Source organism: Paralichthys olivaceus, chromosome 10 (genome assembly GCF_024713975.1).
Source record: "Paralichthys olivaceus isolate ysfri-2021 chromosome 10, ASM2471397v2, whole genome shotgun sequence".
NCBI classification, from domain to species: domain Eukaryota; kingdom Metazoa; phylum Chordata; class Actinopteri; order Pleuronectiformes; family Paralichthyidae; genus Paralichthys; species Paralichthys olivaceus.
The window spans coordinates 3,717,902-3,742,178 of NC_091102.1; the positions used below are offsets into that span (position 1 = coordinate 3,717,902).

General features: G+C 44.1%; 2 protein-coding genes across 3 annotated transcripts; one reads left to right on the forward strand and one right to left on the reverse strand.

Moving 5' to 3' along the window:
* The first annotated feature begins 1,084 nt into the window (after positions 1-1,084).
* Positions 1,085-17,523, forward strand: ints6 (integrator complex subunit 6). The gene is made up of 18 exons (XM_020104988.2): positions 1,085-1,555; positions 1,659-1,736; positions 2,822-2,971; positions 7,636-7,725; positions 9,059-9,242; positions 11,162-11,287; positions 11,584-11,735; positions 11,924-12,076; positions 12,471-12,603; positions 12,751-12,845; positions 12,954-13,064; positions 13,345-13,560; positions 13,879-14,005; positions 14,139-14,281; positions 14,406-14,592; positions 14,728-15,108; positions 15,436-15,529; positions 15,676-17,523. Exons 1-18 carry the CDS (start codon positions 1,445-1,447, stop codon positions 15,767-15,769), a joined length of 2,625 nt encoding a protein of 874 aa, XP_019960547.2. The 5' UTR covers positions 1,085-1,444; the 3' UTR covers positions 15,770-17,523.
* Positions 17,294-23,181, reverse strand: serpine3 (serpin peptidase inhibitor, clade E (nexin, plasminogen activator inhibitor type 1), member 3). 2 transcript variants are annotated; one of them, XM_020104991.2, is made up of 10 exons: positions 22,983-23,181; positions 22,378-22,578; positions 21,161-21,489; positions 20,240-20,467; positions 19,839-20,081; positions 19,502-19,700; positions 19,308-19,408; positions 19,137-19,223; positions 18,970-19,053; positions 17,294-17,813 (listed from the first exon to the last, which is right to left on the reverse strand). In XM_020104991.2, exons 3-10 carry the CDS (start codon positions 21,423-21,425, stop codon positions 17,761-17,763), a joined length of 1,260 nt encoding a protein of 419 aa, XP_019960550.1. In that variant the 5' UTR covers positions 21,426-21,489; positions 22,378-22,578; positions 22,983-23,181; the 3' UTR covers positions 17,294-17,760. The 2 variants fall into 2 exon arrangements, with proteins under 2 accessions (XP_019960550.1, XP_019960549.1); XM_020104990.2 differs by lacking the exon at positions 22,983-23,181 and having other exon boundaries at positions 22,378-22,969.
* Between the last annotated feature and the right edge of the window lie 1,096 nt (positions 23,182-24,277).

A 24,277-nucleotide genomic window follows, 5' to 3' on the forward strand; every position in this document is an offset into this window, starting at 1 on the left:
CATGTTGTGGATCAAATGAAGAAGTGTGTAGTAAATGATAGGACATAACTATGTATCTCACATAAATGCAGTTTATATTTGTGTAGAAAGCAAGAAGATGTCTGGTGCATACTTCCATAAATCTCACTTATAACATGTTGTTGGAATAATAGTTTTAAATTATTTTATTTTAAGGATGTGACTCATTGCAGTGAAGGGAAAGAAAGACAAAGTACAGCCACCTTCGAGCTGCAGGATGTGTGTGTGTTGCTGTTCTTATATCTTTATAAGGACCCTTTTAAGCATTGACCGTACAGAGTGAGTCCATTTTGGGGAACTGAGGACATTTTGACCAGTCCCCACTTTGTCAATGGACTGTTTGAGGACTAACACTTAGGTTTTATGGTTAGAATTAGGTTTAAGTTGTGGTCAGGCATTCAGTTTAGATGGTTAAGGTTGGGGTACGGGGCTGGGGTAATGTATTATGTAAATGAGTGTCCTCACTAAGACAGAAGTACAATCATGAGTGTGTGTGTGTGTGCGCGCATGTCAATCCCTTGCAGCTAAACCTGTTTTCCCTCAGATCATTTATCAGAGAGGTTTTCCTATATTTGGTCATCACATTAAACCTGAGGTTCCGCCGCTGGTCCCTGTGAAACCCTGCTCACATCCCTCGGTCTCTACTTCAGTGTGTCCCCCCCCTCCATATTGTCTTATATCTTATCTCTCCAGTCTTCAGGGGTCGTCTCTCTCACTGGCCCGTGCACAGGACGAGATAAACGTGCAATCAGCCGTGAGGAAGCACGCGGGCCTGATGTTTAACAACACGCACACAACAAACTGCAGTGTCGCTCGTGAAGAAGCCTCATAATGTTGTTTATACACACAAAAAAAAAAATGCATCAACGCGATATTTTCCTACGTTCTTGCCTCGGGGCGGCGAACGCGCATGCGCACCGCACGCTCGGCGCTGGCCTTATTTGGATATGGTAATGAGTCGCCGCGCGGAGCCAATGAGGCGCCGCTGTGCTGCCATGTGACGGCGAGGCACCGCTCGGGGGGCGGGGTCGGGCGCGGGGCTCCGCTTAAAAGCGGAGGACGAGCCCCAGCGCTCTCAGTGCAGGGAGAAGCAGCGAGTCTCTGTGAGGGGGGAACTTTGTTTCTATGAAACTTAGCAGGATCCGCAAAATATTGTAAAAATTACCAAAATCCCTCGTGAACCAACCACCTGCCCCCAGGGTGCGAGGTTTTTAGTGCAGTTCGCCCGGAAAGGGCCGCGCCACTCACTATTCTTACACTTTTTTTTTTGAAAGAATGTGTGAGGCAGACAGTTAGCCGGCTAAGCTAGCTAGCTAGCTAGCAGAGAGGTGATACAGGCGGCAGGAGAACAAAAGGGGTTTTTTTTTTTTCGTTGGGCCGGTTGTACTGACACCAAGTCCATGCAGAACGTGTCATTACCATCACAATGCCCGTTTTACTTTTTCTGATAGACACGTCCGCTTCAATGAACCAGCGCACCCATCTGGGCACTACCTATCTGGACATAGCAAAAGGCGCAGTTGAGACTTTTATGAAGGTACTGTAACCACGGGACAACACCGACACCTCCCCCGCTTCATCTTTGCTGCCGCTCCTGTCAGAGCGGATCTCTCGGTAATAACTCTCTACTGTCTCCACAGCTCAGGGGCAGAGATCCGGCGAGCCGAGGGGACCGGTACATGTTGGTAAATTTTGAAGACGTTCCCTTCGGGATCAAGGTAGAGTTTGCTTTCGGCTCATGTCCAGCTTTACATGTGCGCAGGTTGACTTGTCCTTCCCCCGTCGCTCCGCCACGTTGTGACCGCGACGCCGATTGTGTAGAGGCGATCTTCAGGAGGAGCTTTTCATACCCCTTTTAAAACATGGCCGACATTTTGTTTCAGTGCGAGCAGCAAGGAACTCTGGGTGTTATTTATACAGCGAGGTGAGATATTCTTGGGGGGGGGGGGGGGGGGGGGGGAGGAGGAGGGAGGGGGTGAGGAGGAGAGAGTGAGGGGGGGGGGGGGCAGTTTCCTGCTTTAATCGTTTGAGACCAAATTGCCACTTTAGTGACGACCCACATGGCCACTGTGCCACTTTGTGATTTATGACCCCAGGCCTGGTCTCACCACCTGGTTAGAAAACACATCAAGCTGTTCTGTCCACTTATTGTGTTGTACCACCGGAGGAGGAAGTGATGTATGGTTATCAGTTCAAAATCATAACAACAAAAAAAGAATCCCTCAAGTTAACCATGCATACCTGTGGAAGTTTAACTTGTTAAATTAGTTTAGTTCACTTCTGCGTAATCCTTAAACGATTCTTCAAAACAACACACCGTGAATGAAATATCTTGTTTTATATCCCCCCCTTACCTATCAATATCATAACATCCCACGTTAGCATAAGGACGAGGGTTCCATCAGGCAGCGATGCTTCACCTCTGGCCTTCTCGTGGCCCTGCCAGAAAGGATGCGAGTCAAGTGGTCCACTTGTTAAATGATCAAATGTGGCCCAAATATCCCAAAAGAAACGTGGACCTTCTTTGACAAACACGCGGCGCTCTCGGCGAGGTGTAATCTGGATGTGAACGTGGCCCAAATGGCACAAAACAAAGTCGGGCCACCCTTGGTTGACATACGCTATCGCTACTTGAGGCCCAGATGTGGCTGGATGATATCAACTCTGCGCCAAAACAATTTTTGCTTTGTGTGATTAAAAACACATGACCATCCCTTTTTTGATTTCCTCTCTTGTTGGGTTCTTCTCTAACTTTATGCATTTTATTAACTATGTGTGTTTTTTTTTTTGTTTTTTTTTAAAGGCCGGATGGAAGGAGAGCCACGCGACATTCATGACAGAGCTCCGCAACCTCCAAGCAGCTGGACTCACATCTATTGGCCAGTCCTTGAGGACCGCTTTTGATTTACTCAATCTCAATAGATTAGTGACTGGGATAGACAACTATGGACAGGTATGTAGATACTGAAGAGACCAGACAGGAAAAAAAAAACAGGTTTAATAAGCGCTCTATGACATGGTGCTGTATGCACCCACCTGCAGATCCCACCCACATCCTCCCCCCTTTCTCCCACTCCCCTTACCCCTACCCACAGTCTTACAAGCATCAACCACCTGTGAACTGTGACCCCACACACTTTCAGTCATGTGCTCAAGACACAAACATAACAGCAACAAGTTCAATAGAGACAGACCAGAACTCTGCAGTTAGTAACTGAGGTTTGATTTCACTACGTAGCTGCTTTTGGTCTACAAGTGGAAGGTGTATTTAAAATCCATGGTCTCTTACAGCCTTAGAGGCAAAAATGATTACACTCAAGTTGATATTTTATTAGCCACACCCAGCTGCTCTCTCTCTGCTTTAAATCCAACTTAATTATTAAGGTTATAATGCAGATGTTTGTTGAAACAGCTGCCTCTTGTACGCAGGCTGTCATTAACATAAATGTAGTGGAAGTTTAATCAGCTCTTCTGCATTTAAAATTCTACAAAAACTCACCAATATAGCATTGAAACAAGTAGGAAATATAATAATTACAATATAATACAAGTCAGTGTACTTTGAAGCTGAGCGGAGAATATTTAAAATGTTTATTTCACAATTTAAATTCTCCACCGTCTGAGCTTTTCTAAGCAGGTTTTTAACTATTTTATGAAAAATATTTTACGTGAATGTCTGCTTTTACCTCATGCTGAGAATCCGACAGTGTTGAGTTCTGACCCATGGATTAGTTTCATTTTCCCTCCAGCTCAACAACAAACAAAAGAGTTTATCTCCAGTGGAAATTATTTAAATATCCTGTTCATGAACTGTGTGACAGGTTGAGCAAGTTAACAGAGAAACTTAACTTTAACAGATTTTTATTGTCCGTGTTCTGCGCAACTCATTTTGGAATTTGTGAAATTCAAACAACTCTCGCCTCCAGCTGAGCAGCAGAGTCGACACGAGTCACAGCTGGAAGCTCGCAACAAATATTCGTTATGCCCACAAAGTCTGGAACTAATTCAGCGTCACTGGTCCCGTTCCAGTAAGTGCTGCTTAATGACATCACCAGTTCAGTCTGTTTCCAGTTTAGGGAGGTAGTTGTTGAATGTGTGTGTGTGTGTGTGTTGGTTAGAAATTGTGATTGTGTTTCCAGTTTGAGTGCTGCTCTCATGTCAGCCTCATGACTTATCTGCAACACATGACCGTCTCCTTTCATCATGCTTCTTAGCGTGTAGTGTGACACAAAACGACCAGAGAGCCTCCTGAGGTCTTGATGTCACAGTAGAGCGAAAAATCCCAACAGAAAACATCTTACAAGAAATGAAACACATCATCCGCTTGGAATTATTTTTCCTCTGTCCAATGTTTCATCATCAGTGTCAGCAGCCTAGTTGTAGTTTGACACCTTTGTGAGTCTGCACACTTGATGTAGAAATCTGGATGTCTGTTTTCCTGTGTGTCAGTAGGACGGGAGCAATAATAAATGTTTAAGTAGCATTTCCTGAATATTAAATGGACGATCCCTACCATCCAGGGTAATGCATACAGTACACACAACATGTATAATGCATGTCACACTCTCTCTGGGAGTTTGAATGTCAAACATCAGCCCTGCAGTCAGACCAGCAGATGCTGTATGAAAACACGCTTGTGTCTGTGAACACAAACAGAACAGGTAGAGATCAAGGTCACGGTGTCCTGCCCTGGTCACTGATGACCTCTAACCACAGGGTGTTGTGACAGTAATTATCTTTTAATGACGGGTTCTTTCTCCTGTTTCACAACTGGAGGAAAATCTGTCTCAAAATAGAGGCCAGTGACCACGTTCTGTCTTTGACATCACAGTTTGACTCTGACATTACTAATGTTGTAATTATTGGTATCTAGTGTAATTTAGAAAAAGAAGTGATTTAGTGATAATAGCTTAATGACTACAGCTTATAGTTGTTTTTATTTGTGGTATTTATATAATTGCCTTTACTTCTAGAAATGGATAAATCATGAAATACTCCAAAATTATGTTAAACGCCTGTCACACTTTACTATAGCCCTTAAGAGACGAATTTCTAAATATATATTTTTTGTCCAATCGAGGATCTTAAACCAGATACATTTGGTTTACGATTACATAAAATACATTAAAAAGCAGTACATCCTCACATTTGTCAAACTGGATCCATCGACATGTTTGCTTGACAAACTGACGTTTGCACATCACATATCCTGTCAGTTGTCATTTTTTGTTTTGTCACTTTCAGTTCCCTCAAAGTGAAGTTTAACCACTTTGCAAGAAAAGATTTTTCAAGAGAAGTGGAACATCTGTGCCTCTGCGAATAATTAATTTGTGCTTAACTGAGAATAAGAAATCTTCACAACCTATTGATACTAGGGAACTCTGCACATACTGTGTTTTCTCATTACTCTTAATCAGTGAGTAAAGCAAGCCACGGTGTGCTGATGATGTGGCTGATGAACCTCATTTCCTCTGAACTTGAACAAAATTACCTGGAACTGATGTTACACGCAGAAGATCAACAGCTTTTAGAAGTGCAGTTCTTTTCTTTTGAGCCATTGAAGTTGACAAAGGTTTCATCAGCGCCCTGACGACTACACACACTTTCCGTCGTGTGTATTTTTCAATCTCAATTTGCTTCCGCAGCTGTGAATCAAAGTCACGCCAAAGAGATGCGGCAGCTTGTGTTTTTGTTAGCGTTGTGTTTTGAAGCTCTTGTATAATGACTCAATATCGTCCGCTTGTCTTTCCAATTTAATTCATAAAGATAAATGGACTTTGATTTTTCATCCTCGTGCTGCATGTGTGAGATGTTCAGTGGGGTAGAGAGAGAGACAGGACAAAGAGGAGTTAAGCTAGTGGGTGAGTTAATATCGCCCTGGAGTGATTCTCTCTCTACAGTAACAAAAGAGCCCTCCAGGTTGCCAGGCGTCCAAGGTGACTCCCCTGGGAGATGAAGAGGGAGGTTTGGAGGAAGCGAGGGAGACGGCCCCGGCAGGTTATCCTGACACTGATCGCAGTTTCATTAAGAGAGCAGTGAAAGAGCAGAAGAAAGGGAGGACGAGGGCGAGGAAATGATATGACGGCTGACGCTTGGCACTTCGTTAACATGTCAGCAGGGATGATAAACAAGGCTCTAATGGATCTCCATCACTCTGGCTCTGTTAGTAGACCAGAGATCCTGCTGCTGCACATGAGCTTGACTTTAGCTGTGTACAAAGACACATCTTCACATGAGTATGGCTGCAGTTAATGATTATTTATATTATTGATCTTATTTTAATGAATCAATCCATTTTATCGCCTGTAGTACGTCCGAAAATAGTGAAAAGAAATCCTAAAGCCCAGGGGAGTTGATAGATTTATGGATCCACAGGGAAATGTAGGCATTTGATAGCTTATATGACAGTAATGAAGAGGAGCAGCTCACATAAACACAAGAAGGGAACATTAGATAAGAGCAACAGTCGTAAAACACAATGCTAATGAGTAGGGGACATCATCACATGGCTTTCCTCCAGAAAACCGTGAATCTGAAGTTTTAAGTTTATTATATAATGAAGCTAAAACCAGCAAAAACTGAAGCAATTAAAAAAAAATTAAAAATGTAGATTTTCCTTATTGATGGATTGATTTGTTAATTGATTAATAGTTCCGTTCTAAACATGACCTGTCAGACGGCGGTGGACAAACCTGCAGGAGCAGAGCTTGCGGAGTCGGTTTGGAGCTAATGTGACATCCTATTATGTCATTTTAATAGATGTTATGACCAGCACCTAATTGCATAGCAACAGTAAATCGCTAAGTGAGCTGATGTGACATGGATGAAAACATCAGTCAAGTGGGAGGTTCACCTCGTCTGCTACTCATTAGCATGCGTAGAAAGTGCCCGAAGTCATAAAGGGATTTTTGGGGAAGGGAGGAGAAAAGAAAGTCCAGGTTGTCATGGATACCTACAGCACCATGCATCTCGGTTGGTGTCCCGCTCTGTTTACTTTGTGCTGGGGTTTTTTTTTAACCGGACAAATCCATCATTCAGCAGACGCCACAGCCTTCAGGTGCAGTTCAAACCATCCACATGCATGAATAACTGCAGCGCTGCAAGGACAGGACGGCCTTTATGACTCTGCAGCGATGGGGGGTGGGGGGGGTGCTGACCGTCGCTGACAGGACTCGTCGAGTTGCGTCGAGGTTAACTCCCCAAGTTTTTTTTTCCCCCTGGACTAACGTATAGAGATAAATGCGGAGATGCTCCAGTTACATTTTGTCAGCGTGGAGTGCTGATGTCAAGATATATTTCAGCGAGAAGCAGAAAAGAGGTTTCATATAAATGAAATCCTGCCGTCGAGGAGGAGGAGGATGAAATTCATACGTTCATGCTGCAGATTCACACAAACACTCTCAGCGGTATAGATGTAGTCACACTACTTTTCCTGTTTCTATTTTTTTTTCCCTCAACTATAGTTCTCTGTACCCACCTCAATAGATCTGCATAAGTTATCTATGAAACGATGGGTTCATGTTCTTCTCTGTGCCATAAATACACTGCTGCTGAACTCCAAAATGAATTTTCCTCTTTGCTCCTATGAATTCTCTTAACTCTTTGTGTACCCTGCAGGGAAGGAATCCCTTTTTCCTCGAGCCCGCCATCATCATCACCATCACCGACGGCAACAAGTTGACGAGCGGCGGCGGAGTCCAAGATGAGGTCAGCCAACATCTCCACGGAGATGAGAGGTCCCAGCCAATCAGGAGAGTCTCCTGTGTGGCTGGATGAGCCACAATGTTCACTTTAACACAAGCATCAAACCCTCTCCTACTGTGTCACTGAGGCGAAAGTTTAAATCACAGAGCGGCTGCTATTATGTAGTACGTTAAAATTAGAAACATCCCATGACTATGTGAAGCAAAACAGTCCCACAGCTCCACGTCCTACCTCCCTCACTGTGAACAGCCACTTAGTTCAATATCTCCACCGCAGACTAGCGATAGAAGCTATAATACTCATCATAACAACCAGATTTGGTCTACAACTGTTATAAATTGATGATAATTAACAATTTAATCTATAAAATGGCAGAAAAATTGTTAAAGTGTCTCTTAAAACTTCCCAAAGCCGAAGTTAATACATTCAACAGTCAAACGACTAAAAAAAAACAGCTCATAATCAGTGAAATTTGGCCTTTTATTCTGAAATAAATCAAGTTCTTTTAATGATTAATTATGTTTTGAATGAATCAATGAATCCCATGTTCTTCAAAATGTTACGGTGGGATAATTTGTAGCTCCCTAGAACCAGTATGATGTTTTGATATTGATTTAGTCTCAACAGTAAAAACTCAAATATATTGAATTAAACAGGGATCGTTGATCAGAAATTCACATTTGAGAAGTTATAAAACATTCGAGTTGAATTTTTTTCTCGATATGTGACTTGAAAAACTGGGTCTGCTCGTCAGATTAAGGCTCTCGGTGACTCGCTAACTCCCTCCGCTGTAGATTATTTATTTCTGCCGAATATTTCTGACGCTCTTCCCGGTGAGACGGAGAGTTCAGCCTCGAGCCTGTTCAGACTGAGAAGGTCGACTTTACCTTAAGCTCCTCTGAAAGTTATATTCATGACTCACTTACCTAAGAAAGGTCTGAAAGGTTGAAGGAAAGCATGTTATTAATTTTCATGTTTTAGATGAAGGTTAAACTTTTACATAATTTTATATTTTAAGAGCAATATTTTTTAGCTGTAGTAAATCTTCTGCATCTCAAAATGAGAAAAGGTCTACACATAAATTGGACATAAGTGTTTTTGAATTATGCCGCCTTAAACACCCGATAGATTAATGAATTATTTGTCAATATTCCTGCAGTAGAAGTCATAAAGTCCAAAACAACCAATTATATTACAGAGAAAACTGTCTTGGGATTTGAGTTGTCAGTCTGTGTGCACACATGCTGTCTTTCTCTCACCAGCACTCACACATTATCTCTACTAATGATCCACGGTTCCGTCACTGACGCTTTCCTTGTCTCCCTACGCTGTCCAGCTCCATCTGCCTCTGACCACCCCGCTGCCAGGGAGTGAGTTGACCAAGGAGCCCTTCCGCTGGGACCAGCGCCTGTTCGCCCTGGTGCTGCGGATTCCCGGCAACGCCTCGGTGGAGCCCGAACCCCTCGGAGGCGTCCCGCCTGACGATTCCCCCATCACTCCCATGTGCGAGGTCACAGGAGGTAGGTCGAGTGCTGGATTATGTGAAATAAGGGCACAGAAATCACTTAAAGGGACACCTGTGTCCTTGAGGAGCCTGTGTAAAATCTTCTGTAGCTCTGGAGGAACATTCTGAAAATGTCAAGGTTAGAGTCGATCTTTATACTTTAAATATCTGACGATATAAAAACGTGTTGGTGAAAGATGAGGATGTTTATCAGATATATAACATGTAATGAAAAATGCCATGGATTTGTATTTTGGGAATTGGAGGATCCGGTGTGTTTGGTGTCCGACCCACGGGACAACTCTGCCTCTGCTGCACCTACACAGGCCTCATTTGTTTCAACAGAGCTGGGTGGAACATGCTGGGACAGGCTCAAAGTATTTATAACGCCAGATCAAAATAACTGTTTGTTAAATACATTCCCTCACACAGCTGATGAAGCATCCGTTAATACAAAGCCAGGGGAAAATAATAAGTGTCTGGATTTTCTAGGATATAAAGTGTTCATTGCCTTGGCAACTGTTCTTTGTTAATTTTGCCGAGGGACAGCCCGGAGCTCTGTCTCCGCACTGTGTTGCTCAACTGTCAGAGTTACTTGTGTTTACAAGTTTGTGAGACAGAGCTGAACATCCCAGTGCTCTTGTTTTTTAACCACTGAGCGACTCTGCTGGAGCTGTGGTGGAGGGCTTGAGTGCTTTGCTCAAGTGCCCTTCAGCAGCAAGTGTTGAATAATGTTAGACTAGATTTTGCCCACTGGTCCTGGATTCTCAGTGACATAGTATCAGGCCAATGATTTCAATCTGCCACGGACGGCAGAGTGTAAAGGACAAATTAAAGAAAATAGATGAGCATAATGATGTTTTATAATGAGCATTAAGTTGTAGTTGCCTCCACCAAGAATGTTACGTTTTCATTCTCATTATATGATTATTTATTTCTCATTATATTGCAACTTAAAATACTCCACAGTCATAGTAACGCCCCCGGATGCAGAATAAAAACCCAAACCCTGTCTGTCTCCCTACCAGTTCTAATGAAGTTGTCACAGCAGACTTTTATTCCTCCCGTCTCCGCTCCTCATGCCACCTGGTCGAAGCAGCTGGCAGGAGGAACAGACTGGAATGATGCTGATAGCAAGTTAAGATTAACACACACAGAGCTGTGTGCAGCAGTCAGTGGTGCTGAATGCAGAACATGACACAGCTCCATTGTCACTGACAGTCTACAGTACATGCTGCCTGTCCAGTACTGCTGATGGCAGAGCTGACACAAAGCCACAGCCTTTTGAAATGAGGGAGTGAATGGGTGCACAACAAGGTCACTGGAGGTGAAGTTGGAGGCAGCAAATGGCCAGAAGGCTGAATTAGACGAGTCAGTCGTAGCTTTGTAAGAGCGTTTGGCTGATTCACGCTATGAGTGGATGTGACCTTCGCCGTCCTGTGAATGATCAGATCTTCAGAGCTCCTTTTTTATTTTCGTGTTCGTTGTGTAAACGCTGATAAGACCCCGTAAAGATGAGCACATTGTTGAGTAGCAAGTGCTTCAAAGTGCACAGTTGTAAAGTCAGACACTGCAGCGTTTTACATTAAGCTAAGAGCTATGAGCTGAATCCCATTACGAGCTTTCATCCTGGAATATTATGAAACTGGTAATAAATGTATACTCGTGGTTGACTGTAATCATTTTGGATCTGATTTTAAATGTTTAAAATACTTTGAATCTCAAATTCTTTATCTTCTGTCACCAAAAAGCAACTTATAGGAAGTTATTTATGATAAAGCTGGAAATTGTCTCCATCAGAAAGTCCTAAATGTTCACGATTTGACAAGTGTTTTCTCAATACGCTATTTAGATGAGACGTAAATCTGTTGAAGCTGGAACACTGCGTTGAATCACTTCATATGTGTACATGTGTGTCTCTGTGTGTTTGTGTAGGACGTTCTTACAGCGTGTTCTCTCAGCGTATGTTGAATCAGTGTCTGGAGTCTCTGGTGCAGAAGATTCAAAGTGGAGTGGTGATAAACTTTGAGAAGACGGGGCCTGACCCTCCCCCACTGGAGGGTAAGACACACTTCTGTTTGTCTAAGTGAAATTTATCTCTGGATTCATCTCTGTAAGAACTTGTTGACAGCTGCTCTGCTGCATCTGATTGATTAGCAGGGAACCTCTTTGCTTTCTCCCACTCACATTTTTATTTTAATCCTCTCTGAGCTTTTCTTTACTGTTGCTCACAAACAGGTGGTGGATGTCACATTTAAACTCCAACCTTCGTGTTTTAACTGCCCACACAAACACTTTCTTGTCTGAGCTGCTGTCGGTTGTTTTAAAATAATCCTCTCCCGTATGTTCCTGTACAGACGCTCCAGCTGAGGTGTTGAAAGGTGGTCAGCAGCCTTGGCATTGCTGTCACAAGCTGATTTACGTACGACCCAACCCTAAAACCGGCGTTCCCATCGGCCACTGGCCCATCCCTGAGGCCTTCTGGCCCGACCAGAACTCCCCGACGCTGGTGAGAATCATCAAAACTAATTTAGAGCAGAAAGTTAGTAAGGTTTGACATGGCACCTTCAAACATCTTTTAGGCTTCTGTTTAAATTTCTGTAGTTCATATCTTGGACGTGATTGAATACCGTACTACTGCTCATGTGTTTTTTGTTTCATATAATAATATCTACATCTCCTCTGGGTCTCACCCAGCCCCCGCGCTCAGCCCACCCACACGTACGTTTCTCCTGCCTGGACTCTGAGCCCATGGTGATTGACAAGGTGCCCTTCGACAAGTACGAGCTGGAGCCTTCGCCTCTCACACAGTACATTCTGGAGAGGAAGTCTCCACACACCTGCTGGCAGGTACAGCACCACGCACACTCACACACACTCACACACACACACACACACACACACACACACACACACACACACACACACACACACACACACACACACACACACACACTTTTAGAGAAAGGAGAGATAAAGTGACGCATGGTACATTATCTAGTTCCCTGGTGGTTCAATGATAAATTCATTGTGCTACAGACCTGAACATTGACATAATAAATTCACAATAATACTTTTTGAGAACAAACTACACGTCACTGTACTGAGCATTGTCACGAGGATCTTTCCTCTGCTGCCACCTTCAGACCTTTCAGCAGTTTTACTCCACATATTTTATTTTTCCAATATTGTGTCTCTATTGTTCATTATAAAATGTATTTTTCTCGTTTGCTCTGCGTCTCAGGTGTTTGTGTGTAACAGTGCCAAGTACAGTGACCTGGGCCAACCCTTCGGCTACTTAAAGGCCAGCACAGCCCTCAACTGTGTCAACCTGTTTGTGATGCCCTACAACTACCCTGTTCTTCTGCCACTTCTGGGTGAGAACTGATTTAATCTACTTCATTTTCACTCTGTCTCTCTCTGTATGTGCTCCTGTGTCATTTCTACTCGTTCCTCCAGTTATTTCAGAACTCTTTAATTAAAGTGACTCTGTATTGATGTGTTGGTTCGCTTCCCTTTCGCAGACGATTTGATCAAAGTGCACAAGTTTAAGCCAACCATCAAATGGCGACAGTCCTTTGAGAACTACTTGAAGACCATGCCTCCATATTATATCGGGGTCAGTGGATTTGACATTACTCTGTAGCTCTTCAAGTGTTTGTTTTTATCATTATTATTAACAAGTTACGATTCCTGCACTGTTCTTATTGTCGTGTTCTCGCCGCAGTCTGTGAGGAAAGCCCTGAGAATCATGGGAGCACCAAACCTGCTGGCCGAAAACATGGAGTACGGCCTGAGCTACAGCGTGGTCTCGTACCTGAAGAAGCTCAGTCAGCAGGTTTGTTGTTACACTGTTTGGTCTTTTCTTGTTTGGACAAAAAACAACAGGACATCTGTTCTTAATGTTAAAGACATTTATATTTAGCATAGATGAGCAGAATATACACATTTAATAACTTATTTATAAAATACTATATACTGATGGGTGCCTACTGGACAAGTTCTAGTTAACAAATACATTAATACACACCTGCTTGAATGCTGAATTGGGGGATTATGAGTTGGTTGCTGTTTATGTTTGAAGTAAGACACTGAATGTTAATATTTCATATTTCCAGACAAAAATCGAGTACGACCGTCTGATCGCCTCGATTGGTAAAAAGCAACCACCAGAGGCCGGCATCAAGGTGCGTTGGCGGGGCGGTGGTATATCTCTGGCCCAGCGCAGGAACTTCATCCATCAGCTGCTGAATCTCTCAGGAGAAACCCCGACTCTGCCCGTGGAGCTCAACCCCAAAGAGTTTCAAGGTTTTCATCTGGCTCTGCTCAACAAGGTCAGATTATATTTCAAGACTCTAAGAGAGAACAAAGATAAACCAGAGTTATTGTTTCATGTTCAAAATTGTCTCGAGTTGATGTTTACTAAGCTTCATTAAATTTGAAAATACGGATTTTTTATTTTGTTAAAATCTCACTGTTACTCATTCACTTTCTGCTCAGACCTTCACTTCCTGTCTGGCTTTTCATTTAACAGTCCTCCCGAGTTTTGTCTTATGTTTTGGTCTCTCTCTCTCTCTCTGGACTTGTTGTGAGGCTGAATTCAAACTCTCATCCTTCGCTTTACAATCCCCTCTGTCTTGTTTCGTTATCAGGGCCTGAAGCCTCAGAGCTTTAGGAATCCCTACGACGTCCCTCGCAGCCACCTGCTGGACCACCTGAGCAGGATGAGGAGAAATCTGCTCAACACCAGCGTCTGTTCTCTCCGAGGGCAAGACTCAGGTAAGTCGCTGTCTTTTTTTTCCCCTCACTAAGGTTGAGAACTTCAGCCACTGAAGGAAGGATTTTCAGCTCAGGATCAATGGTGGATGTCTCCCTCTATGTTAAGAGAATTCTTTTCTGTCTTAATATTCAGACCAGCTCCACAGCGTGCCAATCGCCCAAATGGGCAACTACCAGGACTTCCTCAAAGCTGCTCCTCAGCCTCTTCGAGATGCAGACCCCGAACAGCCCAAACGCCTGCACACGTTCGGAAACCCCTTCAAACTAGACAAGAAGGTTAATCCCACTCTTACCAACACTTGTCAACCCTACCTTCATATTCTCTCATGATGAAGAGTGAGATGAAAACCACAGACTTAGAATTCCACTCATTAACATGTCTTCCTCACCGTTCTCTCAGGGTATGATGATCGACGAGGCAGACGAGTTTGTGACGGGCCCTCAGAACAAAGGGAAGAGACCAGGAGACAGTAGCAACATGCAGGGCGGAGGCCCCAAGAGACGGCGCTGCATGTCGCCTCTGCTTCGTCTGGGCAGAGCTTACACGCCCCCAGTATCGCCACCCGCCAGCCCTCGAGCTACAGCAGGTGAGACATGGATACCGTTTTTTTTTCTGCAAATAATACAGAAATACCTGAAAAAGCAAATAAACCTTATTTTATATTATTCTATACAAAGGAAATAAACAAATGGCTCTTTCTTTTAAATCTCTGAACTTGTAGACATGGACCTGAATGACGGAGCACCTGAACCAGACCTGATCATCAACCACCTGAGTCAGAACCATTACAGCTCAGACACTGGCTCGGACTCGGAGGTGGATCATCTGTCAGGGTCGACCAACCACCAAGAGAACCACACGGCCCTGGAACCCCAGGACCTCCTGCACGGAGACGAGGACGAAGAGAACGGCCAGCCCCGGGTGGGGGAGCTGCCGCTGGTTAGCGAGGAGGAGGAGGGCATGAACTTGCTGCTGATGGAGGACCAGCCGCCTCGCTACCTGTCGCCCACAGCTCTGAAGAAGCACATCCACGACGAAACGACGAAGGTCAACAATGAGCTTAGGGTCCTCATCACCAAGGAGATCAGGAAACCTGGCAGACGTAAGTAGAATACACATGGTCTGTTTTAGAGGGGGGTGGGGTGGTAATGGAAACACTCAGGGCTTTTGTCGATAAAGTGCAGTTTTTTGTGTCAATACCCAAAGAATAGTTTTTAGACCTTACTAAGAAATATAAGAATGATTGTCAACTAAAGGTCACAGAATATCTATTAGACAATTATCATTGTTTGAAACCTGAAGACAAATCACCCTGGTGATCAGACAATATCTTGAAATAATTGACGCTGAGTTGGAGCAAAGACTTCAGCTGTTCACAGCCACAGAAGTTATCAATCATTGAATCTTCATTCACTCCTCTGTGCTTCAGACTACGAGAAGATCTTCCTCCTCCTGAAGCAGATCCAGGGAACTCTGGACACTCGGCTCATCTTCCTCCAGAACATCATCAAAGAGGCGGCCAGGTAACGAGTTTAACCCCAGTTCCTCTGCTGCCCCCGGGCTGTAATCAGCAACAAAACATCTGTGTGTTGTCACACAAATAAGAAAATATAACTGTAAAAACTGTTTCCTCTGAACATATGAAAGATAACGTTTGTTTTCTGCAAAGGTTCAAGAAGCGCGTTCTCATCGAGCAGCTGGAAAACTTCCTGGAGGAGATTCACACCAGATCCCTGAACATGAACCACGTGGACCCGCTCTGAGACGAAGCGATCCCAAACTGGACTTATTGATAATAATGAACCCGAGGCCCCTTACCCCTCCCCTCCTCCCCCCCCTGTGTCTTGGGGCACCTGCGGAGACGAGACAGCATCCAGCTCTCAGAACTCTCCCCCCTCAGGTGGACTCTCTGTTGGTTTACACACAGTATGAACTGTAGCAGCAGTGTTGACTCTGGATGACGCAGGTGCATTGTTCAGATATTAAAGGGGGGGGGGGTCATCTTTGTTGCTGCAGGTGAAGTGTTTGCCTATGCAATGGGATGTTTGGCCTGTTGAACATTCGGCCACGGTCGCTTTTCAGAACTGTGAATTCATCCTCAGGCGTTCCCTTTGATTATCCTCCTCCCCTCGATCTGATCGTTTTGTTTTTAAGCGACAAATGAAAAAGGAAAGTCTCAAGTGGGGAAGAGGAGTAAATGAGGAATGTTTCCGCAGCGCACCACCCTGCCCCTGGATAAGATGTTCAATCCTGAGTTCTCTGGCGTAAAAGTTACAGGCCAACAAAGAAGGAATGGGTTCACGTGTGCACGTTTTCATCCAACTCAGGGTCAGATGGGATCCAGCTGAGAAGTTCAAATAATTACTTTTCTCATCATCTTTTCATTCGTTCACTTCTGTTTTCAGGTTTGGTTTTCTGGGTTTTGTGGGAGGATGAGAGTCTGTCGTGTGCGACTGTTGAATTCTAATTTCCACACTCCGCTAACTGAAGCACTCCACTGCTGAGCTCTTAAACGGAATTCATATTCATCGTGCTTCAATTCAGATCTCGACTTTGTCAACTGGTGGTTTAACTAATAGAATGACAATTGATATTACTGAGGCATAACATGACAATGAATAATAATTTTTCTTCCTCCTGAGGGAAAAAAAAAAAAACGATCCGCTGCTTTCGTTGCATTTGCAGGCGGTTAACTTAAAAAGTCGGAGGCTTTTGCGGCGCAGGTTCTCAGAGAGGGCAAAGCGGTAAAAAGTTAAATAATTGTAAATGTTTGAAACAACATTATTGGTAATAAATGTTGAAATACAGGGACAAGAAGCTCAGGAACTGATACTTAATGCATCACGATCAGCAATAACGTCGGAGCAACATTAATTCCTCCACTACCACCTAACTCTTACTGTAGTGTGAAACAGCTGATGGGCAACACCGACCGTCGTCCCCTGGAGTGTTGATGAACCCGAGGTCTCGGATGCCAGCTTGTCCCAATGTGCTGGTCGCTGCCAAATAATGTTAACCCCCTAGCCCCCCCCTCCCCCCGCTCCCTGAACCCGTCTCCCTGCCGTGAATCTCAAACAGACTTCTTGTCACTTAACCGTGAATGCACTTGTGTACATTTGAGAATGTTTATTTAATATAATTTGTTGCAGAAGATTTTTTTTTTTTCTCCTCCAACAAACTTCAGTCGGGGCTTTTCACTTTTCTCAAATATACACAAATAATCTGAACTAAGGTCAAGAGTCGATTTCTGATTCAGGGGGCCGCCCTTTTTCTGTTCCCTCCCCCTCCCCCCCCCCCCCCCCCCCTCGGACAGGGACCAAAATCTGCCATACTTGTCTTTGTTTGTGAAGAGGCCGCTACCAAAAGAGTATTTTGAATACACTGTAAAGATGTAAATAACCCTAGAGTACTATTTAAAGAGAATGTCCTGCGTAAAATGGCCTTTTTGTAAGTATTTCCATGAATAAAGTTTCTATTTTACACTGTGAAAGGCCATGTAAATAAAGTGTTATGTAAAGATGTGACTCTGTGTGTTTGTGCATCAGGAAGAAATTAGACTTTTTAATCCACAATAATGGAAGAAAAGGATCAAAACAGCCAAAAATGTAAAAACATGTATTAAAATTTTATTTACATATATGTACAAAAATATTGTCCCTCTTCCTGAAGTGTCCGTGGACCCTCCTGTTGGTCCACAAATAAATACCAGTAGTGAAATAGGGGGTCGGGGTTTAAACGTGTGTGTGACTGAGTTTCAGGGTGCCTGGTCCGCTGGGTTCATCACTCGGCCCATGAATAAGACGGATCCTAGAATCAGGAAAAATAAGGAACGTTAAGTTTTAAGAATCACATCACAGTTTTATTCTGTCACTTTATATTAACTATATCAGATTCTTCCTGAAAACATCGGTCCTATGTTTCATTCATCGACTGTAAAGAAAGAAAGACGACATGACAGCTACCCAAAAGTGAAGCCACAGCATTGTGATCTCCCCCTGGTGGCAAGCTGCAGCAAACCATTCCTCCTATGTCGGGATATTTTAGCTTTAAGAGGGAGGAGACACATTATCCATGTTTATCCACATAAACAAAGATCAGATGAGATGTGATGGGATCTAATAGACTTTTTAATTTGGCCTATGTCCCATTCTCTAATATGGTGGAGGTGGAGTTTATGAGCTTTACCTCAGCCAGCCGCCAGGGGGCGATGAAGAGGATTTGGCTTCACTTGTTGGGTTTGTTTTTGTTGTATTTTTTGCTGCAGTCCAGAAGATATTTTAGTTTCGCAATAAAATCTCCAGCAGATGTGTTTGAGTGGTGCAATCCATCAATCACAGCAAGTTCACATACATTTTGGTCGAACCTGAGAAATAATTTTATAACCGTCACCAAAAACTATAAAGCATAAAAACGTGTTTGTCCATCTCTCAGTACTTTACGACTTCCTGCTCTGTCTGAATCTCAGCTCGAAGTCCACTCTGCTCCCGCTGAGGACATAAATCTCTCAAACAATAGCTCACGGTTTCATTATTACGAAAACAGCTGGACAGCTTTTTAGAAACTGTTGCTCAAACAGGGAGATGTCTTGTATTTGTCCACGACTATTTTCATTATCTGGATTTATGCACATTGATGTATTTATAGAAGGAGGATCAAAGTAAAGCCTATGATAATTGCAGTGAAGAAATTCGTCACCCACTTCTTCTGTGTGGATCACTGATAAGTAATAGTTGATTTGTGTTTTGGACTTTGGAGACACAGTGTGGTGCATCACACAACTCATGCAAGTCTCAGGTATCTGCAGATACGACTTTCTTTAAAAAGAAATCACTGCAACATGATTTGCACGATGATGTAAACTAAAGTTGAGCTAAATCATGCAGAACATCTGGAATGATCATTTCAGGAGACCTCCCTGCAGCCTGGACTGGGAACAGACTCATCTTCAGTGAGAAGTAAATACCTGTGTTAACCTGTCGCAGCAGAAATAAGAACGGCCGGTCCGCCTTGAAAACAGGAGCACGGGATCGTTTCAGCAGCACCATAGCTGCAAAAGAAATTCCTCTTTTAGCAAACCTTCCATTTTCCTTTTGTTTTCTTATCAGCTCTGCAGAATGTTCTCATCTCTACCTGTGGCAGCAGCTGCCTTTGTCCCGTCTTCTGTGACTTCTATCCTCACTTCATGGAAAGCATCAGACACATAAAGACCCTCCTCCACTGCAGGAAGAAACAAACTGTCAGCTTCAGTCACCAGGGAGCTGTGATAAAAATCTAGATTTTTCAATTGTCTGATGTATTGACCTGAGATTCCAGTGAAGTCAGCCGCTGCCGGGTTGAAGGCGTCACTGATGCCCATGGCAGGAAGCACCGACCTCAGGTTGAACTTGTTCTGCATCCTGAACCTGTAAATACCAGAAGAAGAAAAGAGTTTTATTGATCTACACTTGGCGAAGAGTCATCTAAATCAATATTTTAATAGACTGCGTGATTCCCACCTGGGCAGGAAAATGTCCATCTTGGTTCTGCGCAGGCCGGTGTCCCAGGACGCCAACTGGCGAGCGTTGAGCTGGGAGTCGAGGGAGGACAGCGGCGTCTTCCTCTCGCTGGGCAGGACCACCTGCAGACTCAGGGAGCGGCCCAGGTAAGGCAGCTCCAACACGGTGTAGCGCAGGTCTGATGCCGTCCTGAACTGACCTGCAAACAAGTTGTGCGACTTAGGACATCTTCATTATTTTCACCTCGTCAGGAGGTCATGGATCTGGATGGAAACCAATCTGACATATTTAGGGAACTGATATTTAAGAGCATGTGCAGTTTGGTGCTGTCTCTTACCGAAGCTGACCTCTGTGGCCTGGTACATCATGGGCACCTTGATGGCGCTCCCGTCTGAGAGGGTGAAGGGCAGGTTCTGGGTGTTGGTAAAGAGAAAGTGTTTCTGCCAGATGCCCCTGAAGGCCACCGTGTTGACCAGGGCCATCTGCTGCTGGTGGCCCCACCACAGAGCCTCCGTCTGGGCCTCGCCCGAACCCGACAGCTCCCCGCTGCTGCTGCCTGCCTGGAGGGGCCACGTCTCGTCTGGGAGTTAACAAGGGATTGTCAGAGATTAATAAATGTGACAATGCTACTGAGGAAGAACCGACTTCACATCAAAATCACATTAACTCTACATCACATTTTATTTTCCTTAAATTATACTTTTCTCTGGAATGAACTGTTGTATACAGCTGGGTTACCGTGGTTGTGGACCGGTCTCTCCTGCAGGCTGCGGGTGTGGTTGGGTTGGCTGAAGTTGGCTCGGACCACACTGGTGTTGGCCCAGACGGCTGCGTGCTGTGTGAACTCAGTCAGGAGCTGGACACCGCTCTGGATGAATAACGTGCACGTCTGCTGCAGCCACATCCCCTGGCTGGTGTTGCTCACGGCACCCTGGGAGTGCAACAGCAGGTCATGTACCTGAGCGTCTGTGAGACGGGAAAACATGGAGGACAGGTCAGATGTGGTGGAACTTCACGAGCAGCTGGAAGTTTATGAAACAAGTTCAAACTCCAGAGCCGTGTGAGAAAAGCAACGTGCACACGAAAGGTTTTCGCTTCTCATCACATCATCATCACTGCTGCTGCAAAAACCGTGAATAAAGGTCTTGTTACATTTCCACGATAAAATAATCATGACTTCAGTTTTTCAGCTCAACAACCTCCGGCTTGTTTTGGCAACAATTTACTTGAAGTCACAGCATCTCCCTGCAGACATGAGCACGAGGAGAAACAGTACTTTGGCTTCAGTTTTGGAGAGCTGTGTGTTTCATTAAGCCATCGTTCTAAAGATCCCAGTATCATCCACCTCCATCCCGGACAGGTAAAACAAACAGCAGCAGGAAATCGCTTTTTGTTTGTAATGAAACACAGTGACCTCTCGACCCCGGGGCCAAGCTGCAGGAGTGGTTAATGAGATTAGAGTTGGTGTGGAGGCAGGTATTATGGCTCCAGACACCACTGAGCTCTGTAGGGCCAACAGCAGCTGCAGCACCGCTCCACACCACCTGGTACCAGCAGCACTGAGAGCCACCGACCACCTCTCCACCCTCGCTCTCACAGCATCAGGAGCAGCTCATGCAAACTCAAGAAAACCCCTTTCTCCCTTCAGACGAACCCTACCGTTGACGTTGTATCCCAGAGTCCCCTCCAGCTGAGCCAGCGTGTTGCCCCTGGCCCCGAACTGCAGCAGCCCCAGAGACAAGGAGACGCTCACAGGAGACACGATCAGGTTGGAGTTGTTCTCTGTCTCGGTAAGAGTCTGGTAGAGGCTGAGGGCGAACCTGGTGTGCAGAACTCCCATGCTCTCCTGCAGGCTGCCGTTACAGTGGCTCCTCTCCACCAACCAGAAGCAAATAAGGAGTGAAGCCACCGGCAGGCGACGCATTTCCTCAGAGCTGCAGGAGGGGAAGTGTCCTCAGGGTGCAACAGGTGGTCTGGAAAACAAAATCCTGCAAGAAAAGAAGATAGATTCATTTAAGTCAAGAGCTGTAACCCAGTGGACAGTCATGATGTGATCATATCACAGCAACTCTGTGCACAACACTGTAAACCTCGTTGCACTGAACATTGACTTTATTATTCTGCATGGAAACATTTGAAATATTGTGATAATCTACACTAACATTGGAAGACATATTCCAGAAGAATCATTGGTGTGGTCTGGGTACAGATTACTTTATTTTCAAACATGAAGATAATGACTGAAAAAATAAACACAGCAAAATCAGTGGGTTTTAAAATATTATGAAGTATCACTGTGAGACAGCCAAAGCAAAGTACTTGCAGTTGATGGGTTAATTAAAACAGCAGTTGCAAAAAGCAACAAATTGCAGTACTGAAGTACTTTGATTGAGTATATGCTGTATTAAACATGTACTCTAATTGTCTACAACAGATAATAAAGGAGCCAACATCTTGACAATGATTGATTGCATCATTATTTTTGTTATAATAAACCATTTATGATCAAACTTGGCTTTGCAGATTATGTTTTGCATATTTTTCTTTCAGAAGGTATGACATGTATGACACCATTGATTGAATTGCCCTGCAGAATATCACATGGTCAGAACTAGATCTTACTTTAGTGCAATATTTAAACGATGCGATAATACATTTATAGTTTTACCCTTAACTTCACTTACATACATGTAAAGGTCAAAAACAAATGTGAAATATAAAAACCGCAATAAGATGATTGATAATAAACGTCCCACATGATAAGTGTCTGTAGAGTAATTGTCTGTCTGGTCTCTGTCACTATCAGTTTAAAGTGCATGTTCCTCTGGTGGGATGCAGATGGGGGGGTGGGGGGGGAGGGAGGTTTCAGCTCCTACCTGCAGACAGCTGAGGTGAATCCGTGTGAGTCCAGCGACCCTCCAGCCTGTGCAGCGGGAGAAGTGTCCTCTTGTCCCCGGCTGTCGGTCCGTCTCACTGAGGCAGCCTGCAGTCATAAGACCGTGTTTAAAGGGGAACGCTCCGCCGGTCTCCGTCGGCGATGTCCGTACCACTCGTCCGGGACTCCTGCCTCCCCGGGGCTATAAGGAGCCAGGCGGAGGGAGGCATGTCACCGAGCAGCAAATCCCAAACCAGGCAAAAACACACACACACACACACGCGCGCGCGCGCGCGCTGCACAACACGGCACGCGTGCACGGTCTTTGAAATTTTAATTATAGGCCATCATTTGTTGGGAACTATTATTAGGCCTCAGAAACACATTCCTGTCAGATGAACACGAGAATTGGAGAATTAAAAAGTGCAAAATGATCAAAACTGTGACGTAGAATATAAAAATAAATATGATGTGAAACATTCTGAAGCTTAATTAACTTCTTCTCTCTGATCTGGGATGTTCCCCCACATGTTTTTTTTTAGGCTAGCTTAGCATAAAGACTGGAAACAGAGGGAAACAGCTAGCCTAGCTTTGGAATCCACACACCAGCAATTAACGAATCACCAAAAAACACCACGAACAAAGACTTCTCAGCTGTTATCGATGAAAGTGATGAGTCATTTATCGGTGCTCGAATCTAGAAAGCATCGGTAAATAATTCATTCAGCATTAGAGAAGCTAATGTGCTCGGACAGAGAGAGGACAACGACTGTTTGAGATTAGCTCACGAAAACTCTCCTATTTTAAAACTGCTCAATTATTTTTATCATCACTCCTGATCGATGCACATGTGTCACAGTGGCCACTGGTGGTACTGCAACGTAGCAGAAACCTCTGACAGGAAACCTCAACCCAGGAGTCACTTCTTAGACTCTTCATTCTTATTCACACAGCAAATCTGGATGCTTCTAAAAAGTTTTATAGCTGGTGTCATTCTTTTCATGAGACTCTTGGCAAAAGAGCGAAATGCATAAAAAGGTTAAAGTTCCTTGAAATTAAAAATTCAAAGTCACGATTACCGACTGACTCAGACGTTCACACATGTGATCTTATGCATCATTATACTTCTTTATCACTGAACCTGTATGATTCTGATTAGAGATCCAGCAGTTTGAGAATTAGTTCATGGTCTCAAGCCAAATGTGCTGAATCACCTGAGGCCCAGACTCAAACTGATCGAGAGTCAAATGAATGTTATTTCCACCAAACGGCTGCTTGTTGTGGGAACCGTTGGGTTTCTCTATACATTTTAGTTTATACATCTTTTGCCATGGATTGTATTAATTGTATTATTATTACCTGAGTGGTCTATTTGGCAAATGCATTGATTTTAGTCCATATTCCTTGATAATTAATTAAGTAACACAAGACAGTGAAGAAATGAGGGACAACTAACAACTTTTCATCCTCAGGGCCCCCAAGGAAAAATGTTTGGCATGGAGACACACAGATGTATGAGAGAACATTTCTAAACTGGTGTCTGTAACTTTAGTATTTACAGTTATTTATCATAATACATTTGTTTAATTTAAAACATTTTGCATGGACTTCTCTTTCAGGGTTGTAGATTCTCACACACACACTAAGACATCTGTTGTGTTACACAAATCAATTGTGCTTTTGTTGTGTTGATCAAAAGACATTTCAGCTCCGAGCGTCACGCTGCTGCGTCAGCGTTTCTAATTGGTTTCACTCTGTGGAATGTGGACGGACCGACTCACTCATCGTGGACACGTCGCCGCCCCAGTGAGAGATGAATAACAGCGTCTCAGTCATCAGCAAATATTCTCTTCTGTGTGCGGACGAGGCTGCAGCGCAACGAGGGCCTCCGGTGGGTTTCA